Here is a 25,610-nt window from a genome sequence, read left to right on the forward strand (position 1 = left end):
GTTCCACCTTTTTTTTCTTGGAGCAAAGCCAACAAGCTGGCCTGAAAAGCACATGAATTGCTGAACTCCATAACCTAAACATTTCATGCTGCAAATTATTTGCAGTAGTTTATTTGTAAAATAAATAAAAGCACATAACTGAGAGAGTTGATGTTACAGCCTACATTTAGCATTGCAAGTCATAGTTGATCAACAAGGCTCTGAGTTAGTAGCCCTTTGAATTTAGTATGCCAATGTGCTTCCAGTTCTAAGAATAGTGTTACATAGCTCCCATAGCAGAAGAGCAGTATGTTGTTTTGGCATTTATCTAGTATTTTAGCATAATGCTAGTGAAAAAAGAGTCTTTGCCTAGTATCTTGAAGAAATTTGCTGAGTGTAGGAATGAGATGCCATGTACTGCTCTTGTGCTTCATCCTATCTTCATTGCACAAGAAAAATACAATATAGTGGCTTTATTGTCAAACATGCATAAACAATATCACTGGGTCATTGTATTGTATGCAGATTTCTGGGGCAAAAGTATATAAGGCTGCTAACCAAAATACACTTACAAAGGAATAAGGCATACTAGTGTAAGGGAGCTTGTTTTTATAAAGCATGCTCTATTTTTTTTACTTCATCTGTTTTTGTTTATAAGTATTCAATGTTATACTGTACATTGTTATACTTTCACATTTATAAAAAGCCATTCGTTCAAAAATCTACTATTACCAAACTGAAAACTTGAACTTACTTGTCACCTGTAGATTTATTAGAAATGAGTATTAAAACAAACACTTTGCTAACTAAAAACATAGAGGCAAATTCACAACTACTGTATGTCTCAATATTTTTTATAAAAATGGGAAATGAATTTAGCAGAAGTGAATTATATTAAATTTATCTTAATTTACCCTCTTTTACAGGTCTCACAACAATAAAATGTAGGTATGGATTCTTTTCCATGTTTGGGATATCCCATTCATTTTACTGCGAAGCACTTTTTTTAGCAACCATGTTCTGTCTTGTATATGGGATGGATTTTTCAGGTGAACAAGATGAAACTTTAAAAATGGAGGAAATATTTTCATCTCCCAAATTTCCATCTCCTAAATTAAACTGGATTAGGCCAATTGACTGCAGTGTAAAAAAGCATGCAGTAATATCTACAATATAGGATGTTTTTGAATACCCATTGTACTATACCTGAAGCTGATACTAATTACCTTCAAACTTATCTGTGGTAATAGTATTTGAATGCAACTCTGCCTATTGAAGAATTATGATTTAATTGCTAAGAATCACACAATCAGAGTCTTAATATTAATTGAAGAATGGCATACGTGAATGTCCTTTGCTTCCCATGCCTTCTGCTGTATAAATAGTTTTCTAAAATATAGCCACATATTTAGTATATTTTTGGTACCACAGTAAGGGTGAAATTCAAAGTGACTCACTTGCATACATCTGAGTTTTTGTTGAGATTGTAATACATGTGCTTCATAGAAGAATGACAACTAGGAATACATAACTGGAGTGCTGGCAAGTTAAGAAATGGACTTTCCTTTATTGAAAATCCTGGACAATAAATTTGAATAAATTGTTTAGCTGTGCATAAATATGCATTGGAATTTTGAAGAATTAGGTTTAGTGTCTTTGTCAAAATAACCTTCAATCTTTGCAATGGTAGAATACATCTAGGGCAGGTATTTTGTTTGTTGTCTGTTATTGAACAATTTATCTATAAATAATGTATAAAGACTATAAGCAACTGCCACAATGGTCTTTTTTACTGATAAGATAAACCTAGCTTTCATCTTTGTTGATTTGACAATTCTTTATGTTGTGTGTGATATTAATTGGCTGGAAGTGGGGAATGCACCACACTCACGAGCTGATAAGTGTTGACTTCTTTTAGTTAGCATTTTCTGTTGGCTCAAAAAGAAAGAAATGAGAATATGGCATCATCTTTCTGCTTTAAAGAAAAATTAATGTTTAAACTGCTTTGGGGAAAGGAAGCAAATAATGTTAATAGTAATTAAAGCAGCAAGTATTATGCCTCCTTGCTCTGCTCCAAATGTCCAAACCTTTTTCTTCCTTGCTAAATATCTGAGATAAGACCTGAGTTCATGCAATGACATATGTTTCTTAAGCATTGTAATATACTTTGTTGAAAGTCTGTTGAATCTAGTTGGGGAAAAGTAAGATAATCATCTGAACAGTTTATTTCTGTTTTAATAAATGTTACTATACTGTATTTCTTTCTAATAAGTTAATGGTTTGTCTAAAGTTCTCCAATGATTAGAGCACCACTATTTCTGATAGTTTATTTCTAAAATGAAATCATGTGTTTAAAATTAGAGGAAACCACATGATTGCCATCATAGAATTCAGACTATTGTTTCACACATAAGCAACCGTGACTGACATGCCACTACGTACTCAATTTTATAATCATATTTTTATTTATTTTCAGATTTTAAATGTTCACATAGCAAATTAAAAAAATTTAGCTTGAGGGAAAATGAAACTTTTTTATAGTTCTTTCTTTCTCTCTGTGTGTGTGTTTTGTGTGTATGTATTCATATTCACACACAAATGATCACTATTATATATACAGAAATACACTCTTAAAGAGAATACAGCACACTGAAATATACATTTGTGTAGAAATGCCCTTTTTAGTCATTTTTGATGTGTAAGTCTTTTTTTCAAACACCATACAAGTAAACCTTATACACATTGCAAGATATGTCCAATTTATTATTTTTATTTTTATTTTTTATTTTAATTCCATTTATATCCCGCCCTTCTCCGAAGACTCCGGGCGGCTTACAAGCTTAGCAGTAGCCTTCATTCTATGTATATGCCTGCTTATTAGGGCTTTCATACACCCCCCAAGCGGCATTATTACAAAGTCAGCTTAATTGCCCCCAACAATCTGGGTCCTCATTTTACCTACCTTGGAAGGCTGAGTCAACCTTGAGCCTGGTGGGATGCGAACCTGCACTAATTGCAGGCAGCTGGTGTTACTTAAGGAGGCATTAGCCCACTGCTCCACCAAGGCTCTATATATTTATGATATAAGACCAGCACAGATCATGTATTCAACATATTTATCTTAGAAGAAGTCTTCCAAAATATCTCAGAAAAGCATTGATTAGTACTTCTGTTGGGCAGTGAGGTTATTTCATGTATCAGATTTGGGATAGCACCACCACCACCCCAAAAAAGCAGCACTGATTTTCTACTGGTAGGGCTTAGAAGAACCTCTCATGGCATTCACTGTACACATATGATTGTGTATCATCTGACCCATCCACTGTGATCATTAAGTTCTCAGATAATACCATCACAGTGGGTCTTATTACAGGTGGAGATGAAACAGCATACGGGGGAGGTACAAAAACTATCTTCATGGTGTCTAGAGAACAACTTGCACCTGAACATTGGCAAGACAATGAAGATGGTGCTAGACTTCTGGAAGAAAAGAGAGGAACCTGCCCTGGGGGGGGGTGTGGAGAGATTTTCCTCCTTTAAATTCCTGGGAGTCTACCTCTGTGAAGATCTTACCTGGAAAATCAATACAACTCAGGTGGCCAGAAAGGCCCAACAGAGACTCCACTTCCTCAGGGTCTTGCGGAAGCACAGGGTAGACCAATGACTGATGACCTTCTTTTACCGGTCTACTAAAGAAAGCGTCCTCTCACACTGTATTGTGGTTTGGTATGCTGGCTTGACAGCTGCAGATAGGATGATACTACAGAGGGTGGTGAGCATAGCACAAAATATCGTGGGCTGTACCCTGATACCACTGAATGACATTGTCAGGGCCTGGTGCCTTGGAAGAGTGAGGAAAATTCTCAGGGATGACTCACACCTTCTCTCCTACCATTGGGTAGGAGATATAGAAGTATAGCCAGCCACACCAACAGGCTGAAGAACAGCTTCTATCCATGGGCTGTCAGGCTCCTGAATGGGAAATAACTCTATGTATGATAGACTTGTGGGGCTGGCACATTGTGCAATTAGCTCACATGGTGTAACAAGATGGTGAGTTTGTTGTCACTGTGAGTTGTGGTGGTGGGGCACGAAGGGAGGCTTAGCCAAAGGTTCATTCATTCATTCTGCCTCAAGTTCTAAAATATGTTATCTTTCTGGACAAGATACATCTTGACTTCATGTGTTTCAGTTGACTTTAACTGCTCTGCATGAAGATCTGGAAATACAGCTCCTCCAATAATAACTGCTTTTACGCCAGGCATTCTCTGTTCTAGCTCCTAGGTTAATGAAAACTAAAGGTTCTCTATTGATTTTCATAAACTTAGCTGACTGACATCAGCCAAGACAGATCCATGCATATATTTTATCTTTTTAAGATTCTGATCCTGACTGGTAAGAGAGAAAATATTCATCATAAATCATGTCAGACAAAGCACCCTACTTTTTTTTTTTATTGAAAAGTTTTAACATACAGTTTATCTTTAACAATCCCCCCCTCCCCCTCCTCTCCCTCCCTCCCTACCCCTCCCCCCCTCCCCCCCGACTTCCCAGAGCTAAATACAAGGTATAGAAAAGAAAAACAATCATAAACAAACATATGCTAACAACCATAAACTCTAAAATCCATCACTCTCTAGCTTATACAGGATAATACAAATCTTAATAATATTAAATATATATAGAAAAGGAAAAAGAAAAGAAAAAAAAAGGAAATAAAGAAAGAAAAAGCGAAGGAAGACTTATTCAAATGCTACATGAAACTTCTTAACCCTGTATTTGTTCTGGATGTACTCAACCCATTTTCGCCATTCCATACTATAACGTTCTTGCGAGTGATCTTTCAAATAAGCCGAGATCTTTGCCATCTCTGCCAGGTCGGAAACCTTTAAAGTCCATTCTTCTATAGTCGGCAGTTCCTCTTTCTTCCAATACTGACCTATTAAAAGTCTTGCTGCCGTGATTAAATTCAACATCAACTTAGTGTCCACAACCGTAGCATCTGTAATTATTCCCAGCAAGAAGAGTTGCGGACAGAACTTTATCCTTTGCTTGAAAATCTTCTGCATATTCCACCAAATTTTTATCCAAAAGGCCTTAACCTTTTTACAAGTCCACCATACATGAAAATATGTTGCATCTTCATCACCACACCTCCAACATTTTGGTTGATAATTCGGATACATACTTGCAAGCTTTTTAGGATCTAAATGCCATCTATAAAACATTTTATAAAAGTTCTCTCTTAGATTTTGAGCTTGTGTAAATTTTACATTCCTCACCCAAATCTTTTCCCACGTGTCTATTGTAATAACTTCTTGAATATTTTGGGCCCATTTTATCATACAATCCTTAACAAGCTCTGTTTCTGAATCAATCTCTATCAATGCAAGATATATCCGTTTAATATGTGCTGGACCCTGATTTCTGATTTGCTTTATCAGATTTTCATCAGTCATTGTAAAACCATTTTTCTGATCTTCTTTCCACCTGGCCCGTAGCTGAGTATATTGAAACCAATTCTGAACAATCTTCTCATCTCGCAAGACACTATATGGTTTCAAACACCAGATATTTCTTTCCAAGTTTAGAATCTCCTTGTACGTAGTCACATCATGTTTGAAACCAGCATGTATATTTTCTATTGCGTGTTTTGGAATTGCCCACAATGGTATCTTGCAGTCTAGTTTATGTCTGTACTTCTTCCAAACTCTCAGCAATGCCTGTCTTAAAATATGCACTCTAAACACATTATCTACCTTCTTATCATACAACAAATATGCATGCCAACCAAACAACAAGTCGTGGCCCTCAAGATTTAATAATCTCTCTTGTGTCAAATTGATCCAATCACTTATACCTACTAACGCAGCAGCTTCATAATATAATTTAAAATTAGGCATTTTAAGACCACCTCTTTCACGAGTATCCTGCATAATCTTAAGTTTGACTCGTGGTCTTTTCCCTGCCCAAACAAATTTATTGATACCTCTCTGCCATTCCTCCAAATTAGAATCTTTCTTAAGAATCGGTATCATTTGAAATAAAAACAAGAATTTAGGCAGGACATTCATTTTCACTGCTGCAATTCTTCCCAGTAAAGACAATTGCAATTTTTCCCAACTCTCCATTTCTTTTTGAATTTTTCCCCATAATTTTTCATAATTATTTTTATATAAGTTTGTATTCGAGGGCGACAAAAGCACCCCCAAATATTTGACCCTTTTGACAATCTCAAATCCAGTTAACCCTTCTAGAAGGGCCTTTTGCGATGCTGTCATATTTTTGGCCAAAATTTTAGTTTTTTGTACATTAACTTTAAATCCGGAAACCTTCCCATATTGCATTATTATCTCTATCAGGTCCACAACAGAGCTCTCAGGCTGGGTCACTGTAACAACCAGATCATCTGCAAACGCTCTCAATCTATAATCCTGATCTCTAATCCGTATACCCTTAATTCTTTCCGAATTTCGTATTTTTACCAATAATATCTCCAATGTTAACACAAATAACAAAGGCGATAGCGGGCACCCTTGCCTTGTACCCTTCTCAATACTACAAGCTTCAGTCAAGCTGTTGTTAACTATTATTCGGGCAGTTTGTTTTTGATATAATGCCCTAATTGGTTGCAAAAGTTTATCCCCAAAATTCATTTTATCTAAAACTTTCATCAAAAATTACCAATTCAATTGATCAAAAGCTTTTTCAGCATCTAAAAAAATTAGCGCCGCAGGGATCTGGTTGTTCCTTTCCAAAAATTCCAACACATCAACTATATGCCTCACGTTATTTTTCATTTGCCTACCACTAATAAACCCAGTTTGATCCCCATGAATCACCCGTTGCAGAACCCTCATCAATCTATTAGCCAACACCTTAGCAAATATCTTATAGTCTGTATTTAATAGTGATATCGGTCTATAGTTTTTTACTTGAGTAGCATCTTGGTCTTCCTTCGGAATCAAAGAGATAAAAGCAGTTCTCCAAGATGGAGGCACCTTTCCCCCTCTCTGGATTGTCTGGAACAATTCCTTTAACGGTTTAACCATCTCTAATTGTAAATTTTTGTAGTAGGCCGCAGTCAGACCATCTGTACCTGGCGCTTTATCAACCTTCAACTCCTTAATTGCTGTAAATATTTCTTCTTCTGTAATCAATTGATTAATCTCCTCTTTTTGTACTTGCATGAGAACCGGGATGCTAGCATTCTCCAAATACTCATCAATATCTTTTTCATTAATCTTCTCCTTAGCATATAATTTAGAATAAAAATCCACAAAGGCTTCCTTAATAAAGTCCTGTTGAAACACTACCTTCCCCTTATGTTCAATTTTGTCTATGTTAGAAGCCCTCTGCTTTTTCCTTAGTCTATAAGCTAGCCATCTACCTGGCTTATTAGCATTGCAAAAAGTATTATGCCTGGCAAACCTCAAGTTGGTTGCCACTTGATCAGCCATTAATTTATCAAATTGCCCTCTTAATAGCTTGATAGCCTCCTTAGTCTTCACATCCAATGGATTCAAAGTCAAGGCCTTCTCTTTTTCCTTAATTTCATTCTCCAATTCTTTCCTTCTAGCTTCCAAAGTATGTCTGCATTTATTATTCATATATATCAGCACCCCTCTCATATATGCCTTGCTAGCATCCCAAACCATGTCCATAGACGTATCCTTATTCATATTAATTTCAAAAAAATCCTTCATCCGTTGTTTACATTCTTCCACATTTTTCTGGTTTCTAAACAAGTTCTCATTTACGCGCCACGAGCGCCTATCTCTATTGTCCTTATTGATCTCTAACCATACTGGACTATGGTCAGAAATAGCTCTTGCACAGATCTTTACCTTCTTAATCCTAGAAAAAAAGTCATTAGTCAGCAAAATGAAGTCAATCCTAGAAAAAGATTGATGTCTATCAGAAAAAAAGGTATAATCCTTTTCATGCGGGTGTGTGTCACGCCAAATGTCTCGCAATTCCAAATCATCCTTCATTTCAAAAAAAGACTTAGGCAGTCTGGCATGGCACGGAATACGCTTAAAAAAACCAGCTTTATCCATCTGTACATCCAATACGCCATTCCAATCCCCCATAAAAATAAACGATTTGTAATCCAACTGAGTAAGCTTTGTATGAAGTGAGCTAAAAAAATCAGCCTGTTGTTGTTGTTGATTAGGAGCATACAGTCCAACTAAAAGCGTTTTTTTACCTTCTAACAACAAATCTATCATTACGTATCTTCCATGCTTATCTGCTTCAATTAAGTCCGCTGTTATAGCACTTTTAACATAAACAACCACTCCGTTTTTCTTATTCATTGCAGAGGCAACAAATTGCGTACCCAATCTTGAATTCAGTAAAAACTTTTGGTCCATAGCCCTAATATGCGTTTCTTGCAAACATATAACATCAGTCTTAAATTGTTTTAAATATTGAAAGACTTTCTTCCTCTTCTGAGGCGAATTTAGTCCATTAACATTCCAAGTTAAGAATTTAGTCGCCATTCTTGTCCCCCCGAAGCTTTTGGAGCACCTCTCCAATGGCCCTATCTTCTTTGGGCCGCGCTCCTCCCACTGCCTCGCTATAAGTACGCTTTGAAAGTTCCATAAACTTCTGGTGGTCTTGTTCTTTTATTTGTTTTGCTCTTTTTAAAGCAGCACGCGTCACCCTTAGCTCTCCAGCATCAGCCAACAAAGTTGTAGTTTGATCCCTTCCAGCACCATCCTCCTCTGTCAGACCATCTTCAGCCTCATGAGGTTTTTCTTCACCAGATCCCTTTGCCGCTTCCAAAGTGATAGTGGGGTTGCTTTTAAGACATTATTATAGAAATCACGCGCCTGTGCCACAGTAGCCAGACGGTATCTTTTACCTTCATACATCGCCACCAGCCCAACTGGAATCTCCCATCTGAACCTTATATCACGTTGCTTAAGTTCCTGCACGAGAAATGCAAAGTCCTTTCTTCTCCTTAAAATCTTTGGAGGAATTTCCTTTAAGACCAAAACTTCTTGGTCAGCAACCACCACTTTAGTATCGTAGGCAGCTTGGATAACTTCATCTCTGATTTCTCTCTTTGTAAAGTAAACCACGACATCTCTAGGTAACTTCCTCTGTCTGGCAATCCATGAGTTAACACGAAAAGCTTTATCCATACATCCCTTTATTTCAGATGCTGGCTGACTCAATACTGCTTCCAGGGCTTCAGAAATCAGCTGCTTTAAATCTTCTTTAATATTTTCTTTTAAGCCTCTGATTCTAACAGCATACTGCATCTGATGAAACTGAACAAGGCTTAACTCTCTGTCCATTTTGTCTCTTAAGTCTTCATTCTCCAATACCTTTACTTCTAGTACAGCATTTTTTTGAGTCAAATCTTCCACCTTTTCTTCCAAACTTTGCACACATTCAGCCACACTTTCCACTGTAGACAAAATGTCTACCCTCATCGCACTAAATTTCTCTTCCATCCTCTCTTCTATTCTCTCCTCCATTTTTGCCAGTTTATCACCCAATGTTACTAAAATTACCTGGGCATGTTTTTCAAGGGCATCTTCTAAATCCTTCGATGTCAATGCAGCAGGAGGAAGCAAGGCTTGCAACGGTGTCTGTTGCACCGGAGAAGTTCCAGCACTCCGAAGGGTTTTTGAGGGAGGTTTAGCCGCCATCTTTTACTTTCACTTGTGACGCAGTTTCACTTTAAGTTTAAAAAGTCCATTAAGCTCGAGAGTAAAAATAAAGATCCTCTTGTCCTTTTTCTCTTGTACCGCTCTGCCTGCTCCTTTTATTCCAGGGTCTTTCCTTCTGGCAGGGGTGGTCGTAAACGCCTGGCTCTGCTCCAAGAAATCCGGAGCAGAGACGCTGACCAGCTGGGAGCAACCCAGGCTACTGGGGAGTTCGATCCTTCAGCCGCCCAAGCTTTAAACTCAGGCGGCCCCGGAGAACTCGACCCCTACCTGGGGCCTCACCCCCTCCTCTTCTCCCGAGGAGGGGGCTTCAAATTCACCCGAACAGCTGATCGGCGCTGTTTCGGGTGAAATCTACATAGCTGAGCCGCGGGCAGCCCGAAAAGGCTGTCTCCGGCGCTCCGCCGCCACCGGAAGCCAAAGCACCCTACTTTTATATATTAATATATTCCAGGGAACTAGTCTGGAATTAGCTCATCACATCATCTCTTGGAAATTAGTTTAATCTTGAGGGAAAGTAGACTTATCCAAGACAACTTCTTGGCTGAACAGAAAATCTCCATTCAAACAGATTAACATCAGTTTTATGTGGTCTGTTTTTCTCCACCACTGCAGGCCTTGAAAAAAAAATCATATCAAATATCCAGACATTTTTAACAGAGGATGAATAAAACTACTGCTACAAACATTATCTTTGTTGTTGTTAGTTGCAAAGTCATGTCCAACCCATCGTGACCCCATGGACAATGTTCCTCGAGGCCTTCCTGTCCTCTACCATCTTCTGGAGTCCATTTAGGCTCACGGCTACTCCTTCAGTGACTCCATCCAGCAACCTCATTCAGTGACTCCATCCAGCAACCCCCTTCTTCTCTTGCCCTCAATCTTTCCCAGCATTAGGCTCTTCTCCAGTAAGTCCTTCCTTCTCATTAGGTGGCCAAAGTATTTGAGTTTTAGCTTCAGGATCTGGCCTTCTAAAGAGCAGTCAGGGTTGATCTCCTCTAGGACTGACCGGTTTGATCACCTTGCAGTCCAAGGGACTTGAGGGAGTCTTCTCCAGCACTATAGTTCAAAGGCCTCAATTCTTTGGCACTCAGCCTTTTTTATGGTCCAACTTTCACAGCCATACATTGCAACTGGGATGACCATAGCCTTAACTATATGGACTTTTGTTGGCAGGGTAATGTCTCTGCTTTTTAGTGTGCTGTCTAGATTTGTCATGGCTTTCCTCCCCAGGAGCAAGCATCTTTTAATTTCTTGGCTGCAGTCCCTGTCTGCGGTGATCTTGGAGCCTAGGAAAATAAAATCTGTCACTACCTCCATTTCTTCCCCATCTATTTACCAGGAATTGAGAGGGCCGGATGCCATGATCTTGGTTTTCTTACTGTTAAGAAAGTTTCAACCCAACATTTGCACTCTCCTTCTTCACCCGCAACAAGAAGCTCTTTAGTTCCCTCTTCACTTTCTGCCATTAGAGTGGTATCACCTGCATATCTTAGGTTGTTGATATAAATTATCTTTAAGAACATAGAAAAGCATGGTTTGATGTTGCAGCAAGATGGGTGCAGGAAGCCGTTGCTCCAGCTTTAACATTCAATTTTGCCCCACTAGGGACCCTGGAAAGGGTCGAAAGTCACCCTGTAGAGGCGACAAGCAAGAAGGGAACCCTTGTTGATTGTGGGAGTGTGGCGGCCCTTCTGTGTAGCCAGTCAGAAGCTGCTGACAATGGAAGAAAATAAGCACCAACAAGCAATTTTTCAGCAACATGGATGAAACTGGGTGAGACCCTATCCTCCCTTTATGACTCTAAGACTTCTTCCTAGAAAAAAAATGCCAAAAGCACCCTCCCTGATGAGAGAGGAAGGGGAATTTCCACCCTATTCCCTCAGGAAAAGAAAAGCGGTGAACTAATTACTTGGGGGAAACAGAGAAAATTACAAGATTAATTTGGAATTAATACACTCATATGACTTCGAAATTTGGGGCCTAAAAGTGCTTTTGAGATTTTTCTTTAAAAAAAAAAGAGAGATTTGAAAAGCTTATAAGTTTGGATTTTAAAAGCTGGAAAATGGTACTAATGACATCTAGTGGTGAATTATGGCACTACAATTTGTTATGCCTTTTGGGCTGCTTATTGGTGTGGCAGAGACAATGAACTATTTTGAAACTGGCCTGCCTGAACTATAATAATAATAATAATAATAATAATAATAATAATAATAATAATAATAATAATAATAATAATAATAATAATAATAATAATAATAATAATTAATTTCTATACTGCCCTTCTCCCGAAGGACTCAGGGCGGTGTACAGGGCAATAAATACAATAGAAATACAATGTACAAAAGTTAAGACAGAATTAAACATTGTAGCCCAATTACAATAAAAATAATAAAATTAATATTAAAACACCCCAAAACCCATCAGACCAGGCCGGCTTGTTCAAATAAGTAAGTTTTTAGGTCACGGCGGAAGGAGCAAAGGTCAGGAGCCATCCGGAGCTCAACCGGTAAACGGTTTATATTTATATTTATGAATATAAATATTAACTGACTTTCAGAGCTGTATTGTGGAGCTATTTCCCTGCAGGAGAAACATACATCATTGCTTGAGATGATGGAATATTTTGGATTACAAATCTTTGATGGATGAACAATTTTTATTATAAAGGCCACCTGCAAAAAATGAAATGGATGGCCCAATCTCAGCTTTAAATGGTATTTCTAATACTGTCCGCAAAGTCTTCAGTTTGATATATCACCAAGAAAATATGAAGATCAGAAAGAAATTCTCTCCATGTTGAAATCAATACAAGAGACTCTTGCTTTAGCTTGTGATGAGACACAATAACACAAAGGAGATAAAAGAACAATTTTCTAATCTAAATCTACAAACCCAGAACATGACTACAAAGAAGGAACTAGTAACCCAGAAAATAGAAGGAAAACTAGAGGAAGCAGATCGAAAGATGGAGGACCTAAAGGAAGGAACTAATTGACAGATTCAGAAAACTGAAGAACTAGAAATGGAGTGATAATATCAGAAATGGAAAAAACATTTTACCAAACAAGAATTTAGAACACATTTGAGGAAAAGGAAGAAGAACTGATTGAATAGAAGATAGAGCTGTTCGGAGAACTGTGGGGAATTGGAGAAGGACGGAGGCTGTTCAATGAATATCAATGGTTTCATTCTTCCAAAAATACTTCAATTAAATGGTCTTTCTTAGTCCAAACAATATACACAAAAACAGAGGAAAAATTATTTGATGATTCAAATGCATTGACTTGGAAAGTTAGTTGGAAAAGGAAGAAAGCTAGAGTAAGACTGAAGAAAATAGAGATTTTGATCCATTAGATGGGATATTATATTATTAACTAAATGTTTGAATATGGTGCATAGATAATTGGTAGAAATAGAAGTATTATCATAACTAGAAAGATAAGATTTGTAATTAGAATATTAGATTTTGGTATGAGAAGGGAAACAGGAAAATGCTAAGAAATTTGAATAAAGGAAGCTTTTGGTTACCCTAATATAACTTACTTTGAAATCATAAACAATGGAGACATTTTGAACGCTGATGGGAAAAAAAAAGTAAAAACAGGATATTGATTGAACATATGGATATTAAGTGCAAATGCAATTAAGATATATTTTGTTAGAAAAGTTATCTAAAACTGACATTATTGATATTATGAGAAAAATGTAACAAAGATGTTGATACTCAATTGTATATTTATTAATAATAAGAATTGTATTTGCCTAGTGTGAGAAAACAGGTACGACCAGAAGAAGATGGGTGACATTTGATGGTGTAATATTGGATCTAGACTGAAGAAGTTAATATATACCACTGAATTACTAATGGACCCTGAAAACACATTATTTATTAAGTATATGATGTAAAACTAGAAAATTAATAAATTATTTATATAAAAAAGAACATAGAAAAGCCTTTGTGAAAGCTAGGTGAGATGCCTGGGGAAAGGTCTTGCCCAGTTATCTGGGAAAAGTTTGATCCTGTTGGACTTGATGAAGTGGACAGGATCCTTGATGCTGTCAATGCAACCACCTACCTATTAGATCCCTCTCCTTCATGTCTGTAAAAGCCTCCAAGAAGGAAGTTGGTAGAAAAGGTGGCTGCTTTGTCCTGGATGAAACAGATTATGTTGACCTCTTCCAGTCAAGATTCAGGCTCTGTTATGGTATGGAAGTGGCACTGATCACACTTGTTGATGATATCTGGTAAGAGGGGAATGGAGGTAATGCAACCATCTTTGCTCTCCCAGCAGCCTTCAGTACCATCAGTCATGATATCCTTTTAGCCAGCTGTAATTTTGGAGCTGGGTGGCGCATTCTTGCACTGGTTTGGCTTCTTTCTACAAGGCCAGTCCCAATTGGTGCTGACAGTGAGTGAGAGATCCAGTCCACAGCTTTGTGGTATACCACAGGGCCCAGTACTCTCTCTACTCCTTTTTAAGATCTATATGAAATTGCTGTGTGACTGGAAGTTATAGGGGTCTGGATGGGAGATAACAAACTTTGAGTGAGACCAAATGGCTTTGAGCGCATGGAGCTTCAAGATCTTTAACATCTTTAGCTGTGGATAGGGTTGCACTACCCCAGAGATGCTGCAACTTTGGGGGGGGGATTTCTCCTGGACTCATGACTGCTTGAAGAGCAGGTGGCAGTTGTGGCTAAGAAAACTTCAACTTCATGTCGTATGCTAGTTATGCTCTTTCCTGGATCAGGAGTCTCTGATGGTTATCTCATACTTGGATTATTGCAGTGCACTCCACATGGGGCTAATTTTGAAGAGTCTTTATAAGCTACAACTGGTACAGTATGTGGCTGCATGGGCAGCTCTTGGGACCCTAGGGTGGCTCATATTACACACTTGTTCTGTGAGTTGCACTGGTTGCTGATTTACTTCCTGGTATAATTCAAGATATCGATCACCATTTTGAAAGCCCTTTGTGGCATGGGCCCAAGATAATAGGATTGATCCACCCCACTAGTGCCAGCAGAATGGACATGCTGCAGACCCCATCACTTAAGAAATTTTGGGGCTCCTGCCTTTTGGAACATCATACCTTCCCCAAGGTGAGATTTACTTCCACCCTTCTGACTTTCATAATGTCCTGAAAACCTGGCTGTGGCAGTTGGTCTACAGCCCCAACAGGGGTTCATCACTCTGGAGGTAGTTAACCAAATAAGACAACTTCCTCTGTAAGCATCTTGCTCCCTTGCTCCCCATATTTTACCGTAATTGTAATTTATACTTCATCACATAGTCAGCCAGATATTCAGACTGGATTTGGCATTTTTATTGATCTATTAAGTCCTTTCCAAGGATCTGGGATAGGAAGATGTGGATGGTTAATTGTGTTAAAGATATTGACACAGAATGTAAGCTGTTCTGAATAAAGTTGCTTTTCCAATTGGTGTGATGGTGATTTTGTCAAGGCCAATGGTGTTCAAGTGATGCTCCAATAATTTTTGGAACATACCCAAGGCTCCTATTACTACTACTACTACTACTACCACCACCTTTGGTTTTTTTTGTCATAGTTTTTCTATTTCTATTTGTAGGCCTTTGTATTTGTTATCTATCTCCAGGTTGTCTCCAGGTACTGCCATATCCACTATCAAGAATTTTTTTGTCTTTCTTATCAACAGTTATTAAGTTTGGGGTGTTATGTGGCAGATGCCTGTCTGTCTGAATTCTAAAACCCCAGGGAACTTAGCTTCTTCATTATTTTCTAATGTTTTACTGGCTTTTGTAGGTCATCCTGTCACTTCTAGGAAAGATGGTCAGCACACAAGTCAAATAAATAAATAAGTAAATAATGAAAAAACCTACTTGCACTTTTGTAAGGATGAAATAGTCAATAAGGGCTAAATGGTCTATAAAACTCCACCTCACATTCTTTTTTCCTCATCTGACCCTCTCTGTTCTAACCAATAGGCCAAGTGACTAGGATCCATTGATTCCGTATCCTGATTTGAGGCTCTTTCACATCATCACCTCTTCTACTTCCCAGTTCTTCAAGAGAAGTTTGAATATTTGTGATTGCCTTCCTTGTATTGGGATTTAGTGCCAATTATTAACAATATTATTACAGGTATTAATATGCTGCCACCTATTTATATTCTGTATGAAATTGATGATATGTTAAAATTGCACTCTTAATGGAGGAAGTACTCTTAATTTGAAGGGATCTTATGAATTTCTAATTAGTAACATGATATTTAATAAAGATATATGTAAATTTATTAATTTGTACAGATCATTTATTGTTGATAACAGGTTATCTCTGAAATTTACATATAAATGTATTTGTACTTTAGGCTCTCTAAATCAATATCTCCAAAGATAAAGTTAATGCTTTTTTTAGCATGTTCCTCATTTGAGGACCCATGAACAGCATTCTGCATAATATCAGTTGCAAATTTAGCACGTATTGAATTAGGATGTGTTTCTTTTGCTTTCATTGGATCTGTTGGTCCCATTAATTGTCGCCATTCCTCCACAGCATTTTCTTTAGTTAGAACCATAACCATTGATGGGCCTCTAGAAAAGCAATACAACCAACAATGTATGAGATGCTCACAATCTGATTTTGCAATGAAAACATTAAGTTGACATAACTAATGCTGCATGATATAAACAAATCTAGTCCATTTGGGGTACATTGTCTATCTGATTATTTCACAGTGTCAGAGGTTTATGTTACAGAAGCCAAGGCTTATGAAACATACATTATGTAACAGTATATGACTTCTTTAATAGTCCATCTCTGCTTGCATTTGTGCTTTGCTGTATGTCAGTCTGCCTGTATTGCATGTATATAAAAAACTATGATATCACGTCATATCATGTGCTAGAAATAGAAGTCCCATTTTTGCTGACTTTCCTTCCCTCCGAACATTCAATTATATGAAGATGCTCCATAGGTAAAAGAGGTTCTCTTTTTCTGTTCTTCAAAAGAGAATGTTAGATAGCATTCTTCAAAAAGTTATTGTTGCCAGAGCAAAAACAAAATTGCTCACATCACAGAACATCACCACATCATATTACATCACACAATTAAATTCAGTTAATACAATTTATCTTCAGTAATGTTCTTCTTTTGTCACACAACAAACATTGCAATTGGGCAATTGGGTTTCGAAATCTCTGCACCAAAACTATTTGAAGGCAAGCAGGTAATGTGGACTGCTACAGCTGACAAAATGTTGGAGCTGGGATCTACAGAGATGCTAGAGACATGACAGAAATCCATCAGAGAATAATATCCAGAATTTTTAATCATCTTACAAAACTTTCATGGTACTGGAACTTGGTATTTGCTATAAAATAGAAGAATATCCTACAGGGCAGAAGCACCTAAGACTTATCAACCAGATTCTGGTTTTCATGATTCTAGGAAAGAAGTAGCTACAAAATTAAAAAGTGAATTTCTGGATAGGGCTGAAATCAGACATTTCTATATTGTCTATAATTGTTACTTACTGAACAGTGCTGAGAATAACGCATGAAAAACATTGTCCCACCCAGCTGCCACAAGTTCTGTAAAAACAAATATCCCCTCCCCAAGAAAGAGAAAAAGAATCAGACACCTGATGGTTTGTATATGGCTCCTTCCCCTACTGAAAATGTCAACAATTTCATGCTTGTTTACTTTTGCTGGGCAATTAAGTAGGTGATGCAATAGTGTCAAGCCTGAATTCTGATTGGCAATTGAAACTCAGGCCCTGAGAGGCAGAATAAAACAAGAGTTTTCATTGAGGGAGAAATGACCCCTTTCCCAAGTTCCATAAAATTTTATCATTTATTTGTTGTTAGCTGTGGTCATGTCCGACCCATCGCGACCCAATGGACAATGTTCCTCCAGGCCTTCCTGTCCTCTACCATCTTCTGGAGTCCATTTAAGCTCACACCTACTGCTTCAGTGACTCCATCCAGCCACCTCATTCTCTGTCGTCCCTTTCTTCTCTTGCCCTCAATCTTTCCCAGCATTAGGCTCTTCTCCAGTGAGTCCTTCATTCTCATTAGGTGGCCAAAGTATTTGAGTTTCAACTTCAGGATCTGGCCTTCTAAAGAGCAGTCAGGGTTGATTTCCTCTAGGACTGACCGGTTTGATCGCCTTGCAGTCCAAGGGACTCACAGGAGTCTTCTCCAGCACCATAGCTCAAAGGCCTCAATTCTTTGGCGCTCGGCCTTTCTTATGGTCCAGCTTTCACTGCCATACATTGCAACTGGGAAGACCATAGCCTTAACTATACGCACTTTTGTTGACAGGGTGATGTCTCTGCTTTTTAGTGTGCTGTCTAGATTTGTCATGGCTTTCCTCCCGAGGAGCAAGCATCTTTTAATTTCTTGGCTAAAGTCTCCATCTGCAGTGATCTTGGAGCCCAGGAAAATAAAATCTGTCACTACCTCCATTTCTTCCCCATCTATTTGCCAGGAATTGAGAGGGCCGGATGCCATGATCTTAGTTTTCTTAATGTTTAGTTTCAACCCAAGTTTTGCACTCTCCTTCTTCACCCACAACAAGAGGCTCTTTAGTTTTTCTTCACTTTCTGCCATTAGAGTGGTATCATCTGCATATCTTAGGTTGTTGATATTTCTTCTGGCAATCTTAATTCCAACTTTTGATTCATCTAGCCCTGCCGTTCTCATGATGTGCTCTGCATATAAGTTAAATAGGCAGGGTGACAGTATACAGCCTTGCCAGACTCCTTTCCCAATTTTGAACCAATCAGTGGTTCCGTGTCCAGTTCTCACTGTTGCTTCTTGGCCCACATATAGGTTTCTCAAGAGACAAATAAGATGGTCTGGTACACCCATCTCTTTAAGAACTTGCCACAGTTTGTTATGATCCACACAATCAAAGGCTTTAGCATAGTCAATGAAGCAGAAGTAGATGTTTTTCTGGAACTCCCTAGCTTTCTCCATGATCCAGCGTATGTTGGCAATTTGATCTCTAGTTCCTCTGCCTCTTCGAAATCCTGCCTGTACTTCTGGTAGTTCTCGATCCACATACTGCTGGAGTCTAGCTTGTAGGATTTTAAGCATATTTTACTAGCATGTGAAATGAGTGCAATGGTGCAATAGTTTGAACATTCTTTGGCAATGCCTTTCTTTGGATTTGGAATGTAAACTGATTTTTTCCAATCCTGTGGCCACTGTTGAGTTTTCCAAATTTGCTGGCAAATTGAGTGTAGCACTTTTACTGCACCGTCTTTTAAGATTTTGAATAGCTCAGCTGGAATACTGTCACCTCCACTAGCTTTGTTGTTGCTCAGCTTTTCTAAGGCCCACCTCACTTCACATTCTAGGATGTCTGGCTCGAGGTCAGTGACCACCTCATTGTGATTATCAGGGACATTAAGCTCATTCTTGTATAGTTCTTCTGTGTAATTTTGCCACCTCTTCTTAATCTCCTCTGCCTCTGTTAGGTCCCTGCCGTTTTGGTCCTTTATCATGCCCATTTTTGCATTAAACGTTCCCTTCATCTCTCCAATTTTCTTGGAAAGATTTCTGGTCCTCCCTATTCTATTGTTTTCTTCTATTTCTTTGCACTGTTCATTTAAGAAGGCATTCTTATCTCTTCTAGCTATTCTCTGGAATTCTGCATTCAATTGGGCGTATCTTTCTTTTTCTCCCTTGCCTTTTGCTTCCCTCCTTTTCTCAGTTATTTGCAAAGCTTCCTCAGACAGCCATTTTGCTTTCTTGCATTTCTTTTTCTTTGGGATGGTTTTGGATGCTACCTCTTGTACAATGTTGCGAACCTCTGTCCATAATTCTTCAGGCACTCTATCAAATCTAATTCCTTAAATCTATTTGTCACCTCTACTGTATATTCAAAGCTGGACGTGGTCAAACAAGAGATGACAAAACTGAACATCGACATCTTAGGTATCAGTGAACTAAAATGGACAGGAATGGGTGAATTTAATTCAGATGACCATCAGGTATACTACTGCGGGCAAGAATCCCTCAGCAGAAATGGAGTAGCCTTCATAGTCAATAAAAGAGTAGGAAAAGCAATACTGGGATACAATCCTCAAAATGACAGAATGATCTCAGTTCGAATCCAAGGCAAACCATTCAATATCACAGTAGTCCAAGTCTATGCCCCAACCACCAGTGCTGAAGAGGATGAAATTGACCGGTTCTATGAAGCCCTACAGCACCTTATAGAACTAACACCAAAAAATGATGTCCTTATCATCATGGGGGATTGGAATGCTAAAGTAGGAAGCCAAAAGATAACTGGAATAACAGGCAAGTTTGGCCTTGGAGTACAAAATGAAGCAGGGCACAGGCTGATAGAATTTTGTCAAGAGAATACAATGGTCATAGCAAACACTCTTTTCCAACAACCCAAGAGACGGCTCTACACATGGACATCACCAGACGGTCAACACAGAAATCAGATTGACTATATGCTCTGTAGCCAAAGATGGAGAAGCTCTATACAGTCAGTAAAAACAAGACCAGGAGCTGACTGTGGCTCAGACCATGAGCTTCTCCTTGCAAAGTTTAAGCTTAAACTGAAGAAAGTAGGGAAAAGCACTAGGCAAGTCAGGTATGAATTAAATCATATCCCTGTTGAATATACAGTAGAGGTGACAAATAGATTTAAGGAATTAGATCTGATAGACAGAGTGCCTGAAGAACTATGGACAGAGGTTCGCGACATTGTACAACAGGTAGCAACCAAAACCATCCCAAAGAAAAAGAAATGCAAGAAAGCAAAATGGCTGTCTGAGGAAGCTTTGCAAATAGCTGAGGAAAGGAGGGAAGCAAAAGGCAAGGGAGAAAAACATAGATATGCCCAATTGAATGCAGAATTCCAGAGAATAGCTAGAAGAGATAAGAATGCCTTCTTAAATGAACAGTGCAAAGAAATAGAAGAAAACAATAGAATAGGGAGGACCAGAGATCTTTTCAAGAAAATTGGAGAGATGAAGGGAACGTTTAATGCAAAAATGGGCATGATAAAGGACCAAAATGGCAGGGACCTAACAGAGGCAGAAGAGATTAAGAAGAGGTGGCAAAATTACACAGAAGAACTATACAAGAATGAGCTTAACGTCCCAGATAATCACAATGAGTTGGTCACTGACCTCGAGCCAGACATCCTAGAATGTGAAGTGAAGTGGGCCTTAGAAAAGCTGAGCAACAACAAAGCTAGTGGAGGTGACAGTATTCCAGCTGAGCTATTCAAAATCTTAAAAGACAGTGCAGTAAAAGTGCTACACTCAATTTGCCAGCAAATTTGGAAAACTCAACAGTGGCCACAGGATTGGAAAAGATCAGTTTACATTCCAATTCCAAAGAAAGGCAGTGCCAAAGAATGTTCAAACTATCGCACCATTGCACTCATTTCTCATGCTAGGAAAGTCATGCTTAAAATCCTACAAGCTAGACTTCAGCAGTATGTGGATCGAGAACTACCAGAAGTACAGGCAGGATTTCGAAGAGGCAGAGGAACTAGAGATCAAATTGCCAACATACGGTGGATCATGGAGAAAGCTAGGGAGTTCCAGAAAAACATCTACTTCTGCTTCATTGACTATGCTAAAGCCTTTGATTGTGTGGATCATAACAAACTGTGGCAAGTTCTTAAAGAGATGGGAGTACCAGACCATCTTATTTGTCTCTTGAGAAACCTATATGTGGGCCAAGAAGCAACAGTGAGAACTGGACACGGAACCACTGATTGGTTCAAAATTGGGAAAGGAGTCCGGCAAGGCTGTATACTGTCGCCCTTCCTATTTAACTTATATGCAGAGCACATCATGAGAAAGGCAGGGCTAGATGAATCAAAAGTTGGAATTAAGATTGCCGGAAGAAATATCAACAACCTAAGATGCGCAGATGGTGCCACTCTGGTGGCAGAGGGTGGGGAAGAACTAAAGAGCCTCTTGTTGCGGGTGAAGGAGGAGAGTGCGGAACTTGGGTTGAAACTTAACATTGAGAAGACCAGGATCATGGCATCTGGCCCTCTCCGTTCCTGGCGGATAGATGGGGAGGAAATGGAGGTAGTGACAGATTTTGTTTTCCTGGGCTCCGGGATCGCTGCAGATGGGGACTGTGGCCAAGAAATTAAAGGACGCTTGCTCCTGGGGAGGAGGGCCGTGGCGGGTCTAGACAGTACACTAAAGGGCAGAGACATCACCCTGTCAACAGAGGTGCGTATGGTCAAGGCTATGGTCTTCCCAGTTGCAGTGTATGGCAGTGAAGGTTGGACCGTGGGAAGGGCTGAGCGCCAAAGAATTGAGGCCTTTGAGCTGTGGTGCTGGAGAGGACTCCTGCGAGTCCCTTGGACTGCAAGGCGATCGGGCCGGTCAGTCCTAGAGGAGATCAACCCTGACTGCTCTTTAGAGGGCCAGATCCTGAGGCTAAAGCTCGAATACTTTGGCCGCCTAATGAGAGGGAAGGACTCACTGGAGAGGAGCCTGGTGCTGGGAAAGATCGAGGGCAGTAGAGGGGGGGGAGAACAGAGAATGAGGTGGCTGGGTGGAGTCGCTGAAGCAGTGGGCGTGAGCTTGGATGGACTCCAGAAGATGGTAGAGGACAGGAAGGCCTGGAGGAATGTTGTCCATAGGGTCGCGATGGGTCGGACACGACTTCGCAGCTAACAACAACAACAACAATGATTTAATTCATACCTGAGTGGCCTAGTGCTTTTCCCTACTTTCTTCAGTTTAAGCCTAAACTTTGCAATGAGAAGCTCATGATCTGAGCCACAGTCAGCTCCTGGTCTTGTTTTTACTGACTGTATAGAGCTTCTCCATCTTTGGCTGCAGAGCACATAGTCAATCTGATTTCTGTGTTGACCGTCTGTGTTGACCGTCCATGTGTAGAGCTGTCTCTTGGTTTGTTGGAAGAGTGTTTGCTATGACCATCATATTCTCTTGACAAAATTCTGTCAACCTGTGCCCTGCTTCATTTTGTACTCCAAGGCCAAACTTGCCTGTTATTCTGGTTATCTTTTGGCTTCCTACTTTAGCATTCCAATCCCCCATGATGATAAGGATATCATTTTTTTCGTGTTAGTTCTATAAGGTGCTGTAGGGCTTCATAGAACCAGTCAATTTCATCCTCTTCAGCACTGGTGGTTGGGGCATAGATTTGGACTACTGTAATATTGAATGGTTTGCCTTGGATTCGAACTGAGAGCATTCTGTTATTTTGAGGATTGTATCCCAGTATTGCTTTTCCTACTCTTTTATTGACTATGAAGGCTACTCCATTTCTTCTGAGGGATTCTTGCCCGTAGTAGTATACCTGATGGTCATCTGAATTAAATTCACCCAGTCCTGTCCATTTTAGTTCGCTGATTCCTAAGATGTCAATGTTCAGTCTTGTCATCTCTTGTTTGACCACGTCCAGCTTGCCTTGATTCATGGATCTTACATTCCAGGTTCCTATGGAGAAAAAATCTTTACAGCATTGGACTTTCCTTTCACCACCAGACACACCCACGGCTGAGCGTCCTTTCGGCTTTGGCCCAGTCGCTTCATTCTTTCTGGCGCTACTAGTACTAGCCCTCTGCTCTTCCCCAGTAGCATATTGGACGCCTTCCGACCTGAGGGGCTCATCTTCCAGCGTCATATCGTTTTACCTTTTGGTACTGTCCATGGGGTTTTCATGGCAAAGATACTGGAGTGGGTTGCCATTTCCTTCTCCAGTGGATCACGTTTTGTCAGAACTCTCTGCTATGACCTGTCCGTCTTGGGTGGCCCTGCACGGCATAGCTCATAGCTTCATTGAATTGTGCAAGCCCCTTCACCACGATAAGACAGTAATCCATGAAGGGGTTTTATCGTTTATATTACATTATAATTGAATCAGAAGTTAATCTGTTCAACTGTTGAAAAGATGACAAAATGGAGTCAAGGGAGAGTGGCAAATGCAGTTGTTGGAAGTACCCAAAAATTAATGATTACACTTGGTGGACACAAAATCATTGTTATCAAAGAAGCTTATTAATAGGCATTCTGGTTTCATTTGCTGGATCAGGAGGCTCTAATTATAGTCATTTTTGCCTCTGTGATTTCTCATTTGGATTACTGCACTGCACTCTGTATTGGGCTGCCCTCAAAGAGCATTTAGAAGCTTCAAATAGTGCAGAATGTGGCTGATGGGTAGTCAATGGTGTCAGATATTTGATATATATTATACCACTGCTACATGAGCTGCACTGGCTGCTAGTGTACCTCCAGGTACAAATCAAGACACTGGTTATCATCTTCGAAACCCTTCATGGCTTGGAGCTGTGTTATCTAAGAACTATCTTTTCCTAGTTGTTTCTAGTTGTCCAATTTGATCTGGCAAATTGAGCATACTACAAGTCCTATCAGCCAAGGACTAGGAGAAATGCATTCTTCGCTCTGCCCTGTAGAACATTCAAAAGTATACAGTATATTTGTAATCTTCATCATTAATTAATAATAATAATAGTACTATTACTAACAACAATAATAAAGAACATTAATAATCTTCAGAGATTAAGATAACCTTTAAGCTGCTGGGTTTTCATAAGATCATGAAGACTGCATTATATTCCTTGCCTGTTTCTAGATTACTGCATACTAGTATCCATGGCAATATATATTTATAGTTTGTATTGTTTTAATTGTTTTTATGATTCAAACCGCCAGAGTTACTTATTGAGATGGGTGACAATCAAGTAAACAAAATTAAAATAGAAGGAGAAAGAAGGCTTCTGTATGGATAGCAATAAAATTAGTAGAGCCTACTGGCCTAAAACATGTTCTATTTTGTAAACAAAAATGGTTAAAAAAAAGAGATGGACTTTAATTCTGAATTTGCCATGGTGTTATTTTACTAGAGGACTGAAAAGAGACTCGGTATGTCATGGCTTCACCAGGATGGCATTTTGGAGTTAAGAACAATCATGAATCAATGCAAGCTGGGAGTGAGGGTCAAAGAACTATGTGAAAACATATCAGAATTCTATCAGTTCTTACTGAACAAATAAGAAATCAAGTGGAATGAGCATTTTCTTATACCTATACTATACTGAGAAGTAGCCAGTGGCCAGCCTTAGTAAATGTAGCCAGCCTGCAGGAAGAATACTGCTTTTTTCTCTCAGAGAACCCTGAGTTATTTAGCTATCTATATTCTGTGGGGCAGGAGATCAGCTGCATGGATATAACTAGATGCGGGGGAGATCAGCAATTTTTGACAAGATATGTAGTTGCCCAATACTTAAAAATACACAGCTGGCATTCAGAGCTTGATTTTTCCTGCTTTGGTTTTGATTGTTACTCTGAAAAAATTCTAATATTTTTTTCAGTCATTATTAAATACGTTTAAGGGTAATATGATTAAGGAAACATATGTCACTGGAAATGACATAGCAGAGAGAACCTATGATGATTAAAAGGTGCTTTTGAAACCAAAGCATAGGCTTATTTTCAATGTTTTTCTTGAGGGACTTAATCACAGGCTTTCCATTTGTTCAAGAGTTTACCATAATTCATCAATTCAAAGTGTTGATTGTTTAAAATCTAGTAGCCTTTTGATCATCTACGAACAGAGGGATAAAATCAAGATCATGCAAAGTGTTAGTGCCACTTTATAATCCCTTGATAACACTACACTTGGAATATTGCCTCCAGTTTTGTCACCATGATATCAAAAAGATGTCGAAACTTTAGAAAGTGGACAGTGAAGAGCAATAAAGATGATTGGAGGTACTGGAGACTAAAATATGAAGAACAATTGCAAGAATTGGATATGTTTAATGAAAAGAAGAACTAGGGATGATGTGATAGCAGCATTCAATATCTAAGGGGCTGCCAGAAAGAAGAGGGAGTTCTCCAAAGCACCCGAGGGCAGGACAAGAAGCAATGAATGGAAACTAATCAAGGAGAAAAGCAACCTCGAAATAAGGA

At 39.0% G+C, this 25,610-nt stretch overlaps 1 protein-coding gene across 1 annotated transcript in view; it reads right to left on the reverse strand.

The window, feature by feature from the left end:
- Nucleotides 1-15,965: 15,965 nt before the first annotated feature.
- NME8 (NME/NM23 family member 8) overlaps nucleotides 15,966-25,610 on the reverse strand; it is a 46,064-nt gene continuing 36,419 nt past the window's right edge. Inside the window, exon 16 of the mRNA XM_081345098.1 lies at nucleotides 15,966-16,242. Coding sequence (XP_081201224.1) covers nucleotides 15,993-16,242 — 250 coding nt within the window. The 3' untranslated portion in view covers nucleotides 15,966-15,992. The remainder of the gene's footprint in view (nucleotides 16,243-25,610) is intronic.

The sequence above is a fragment of the Vipera berus genome (genome assembly GCF_964194415.1).
Source record: "Vipera berus genome assembly, chromosome: Z".
In the NCBI taxonomy this organism is placed as follows: Eukaryota; Metazoa; Chordata; class Lepidosauria; order Squamata; family Viperidae; genus Vipera; species Vipera berus.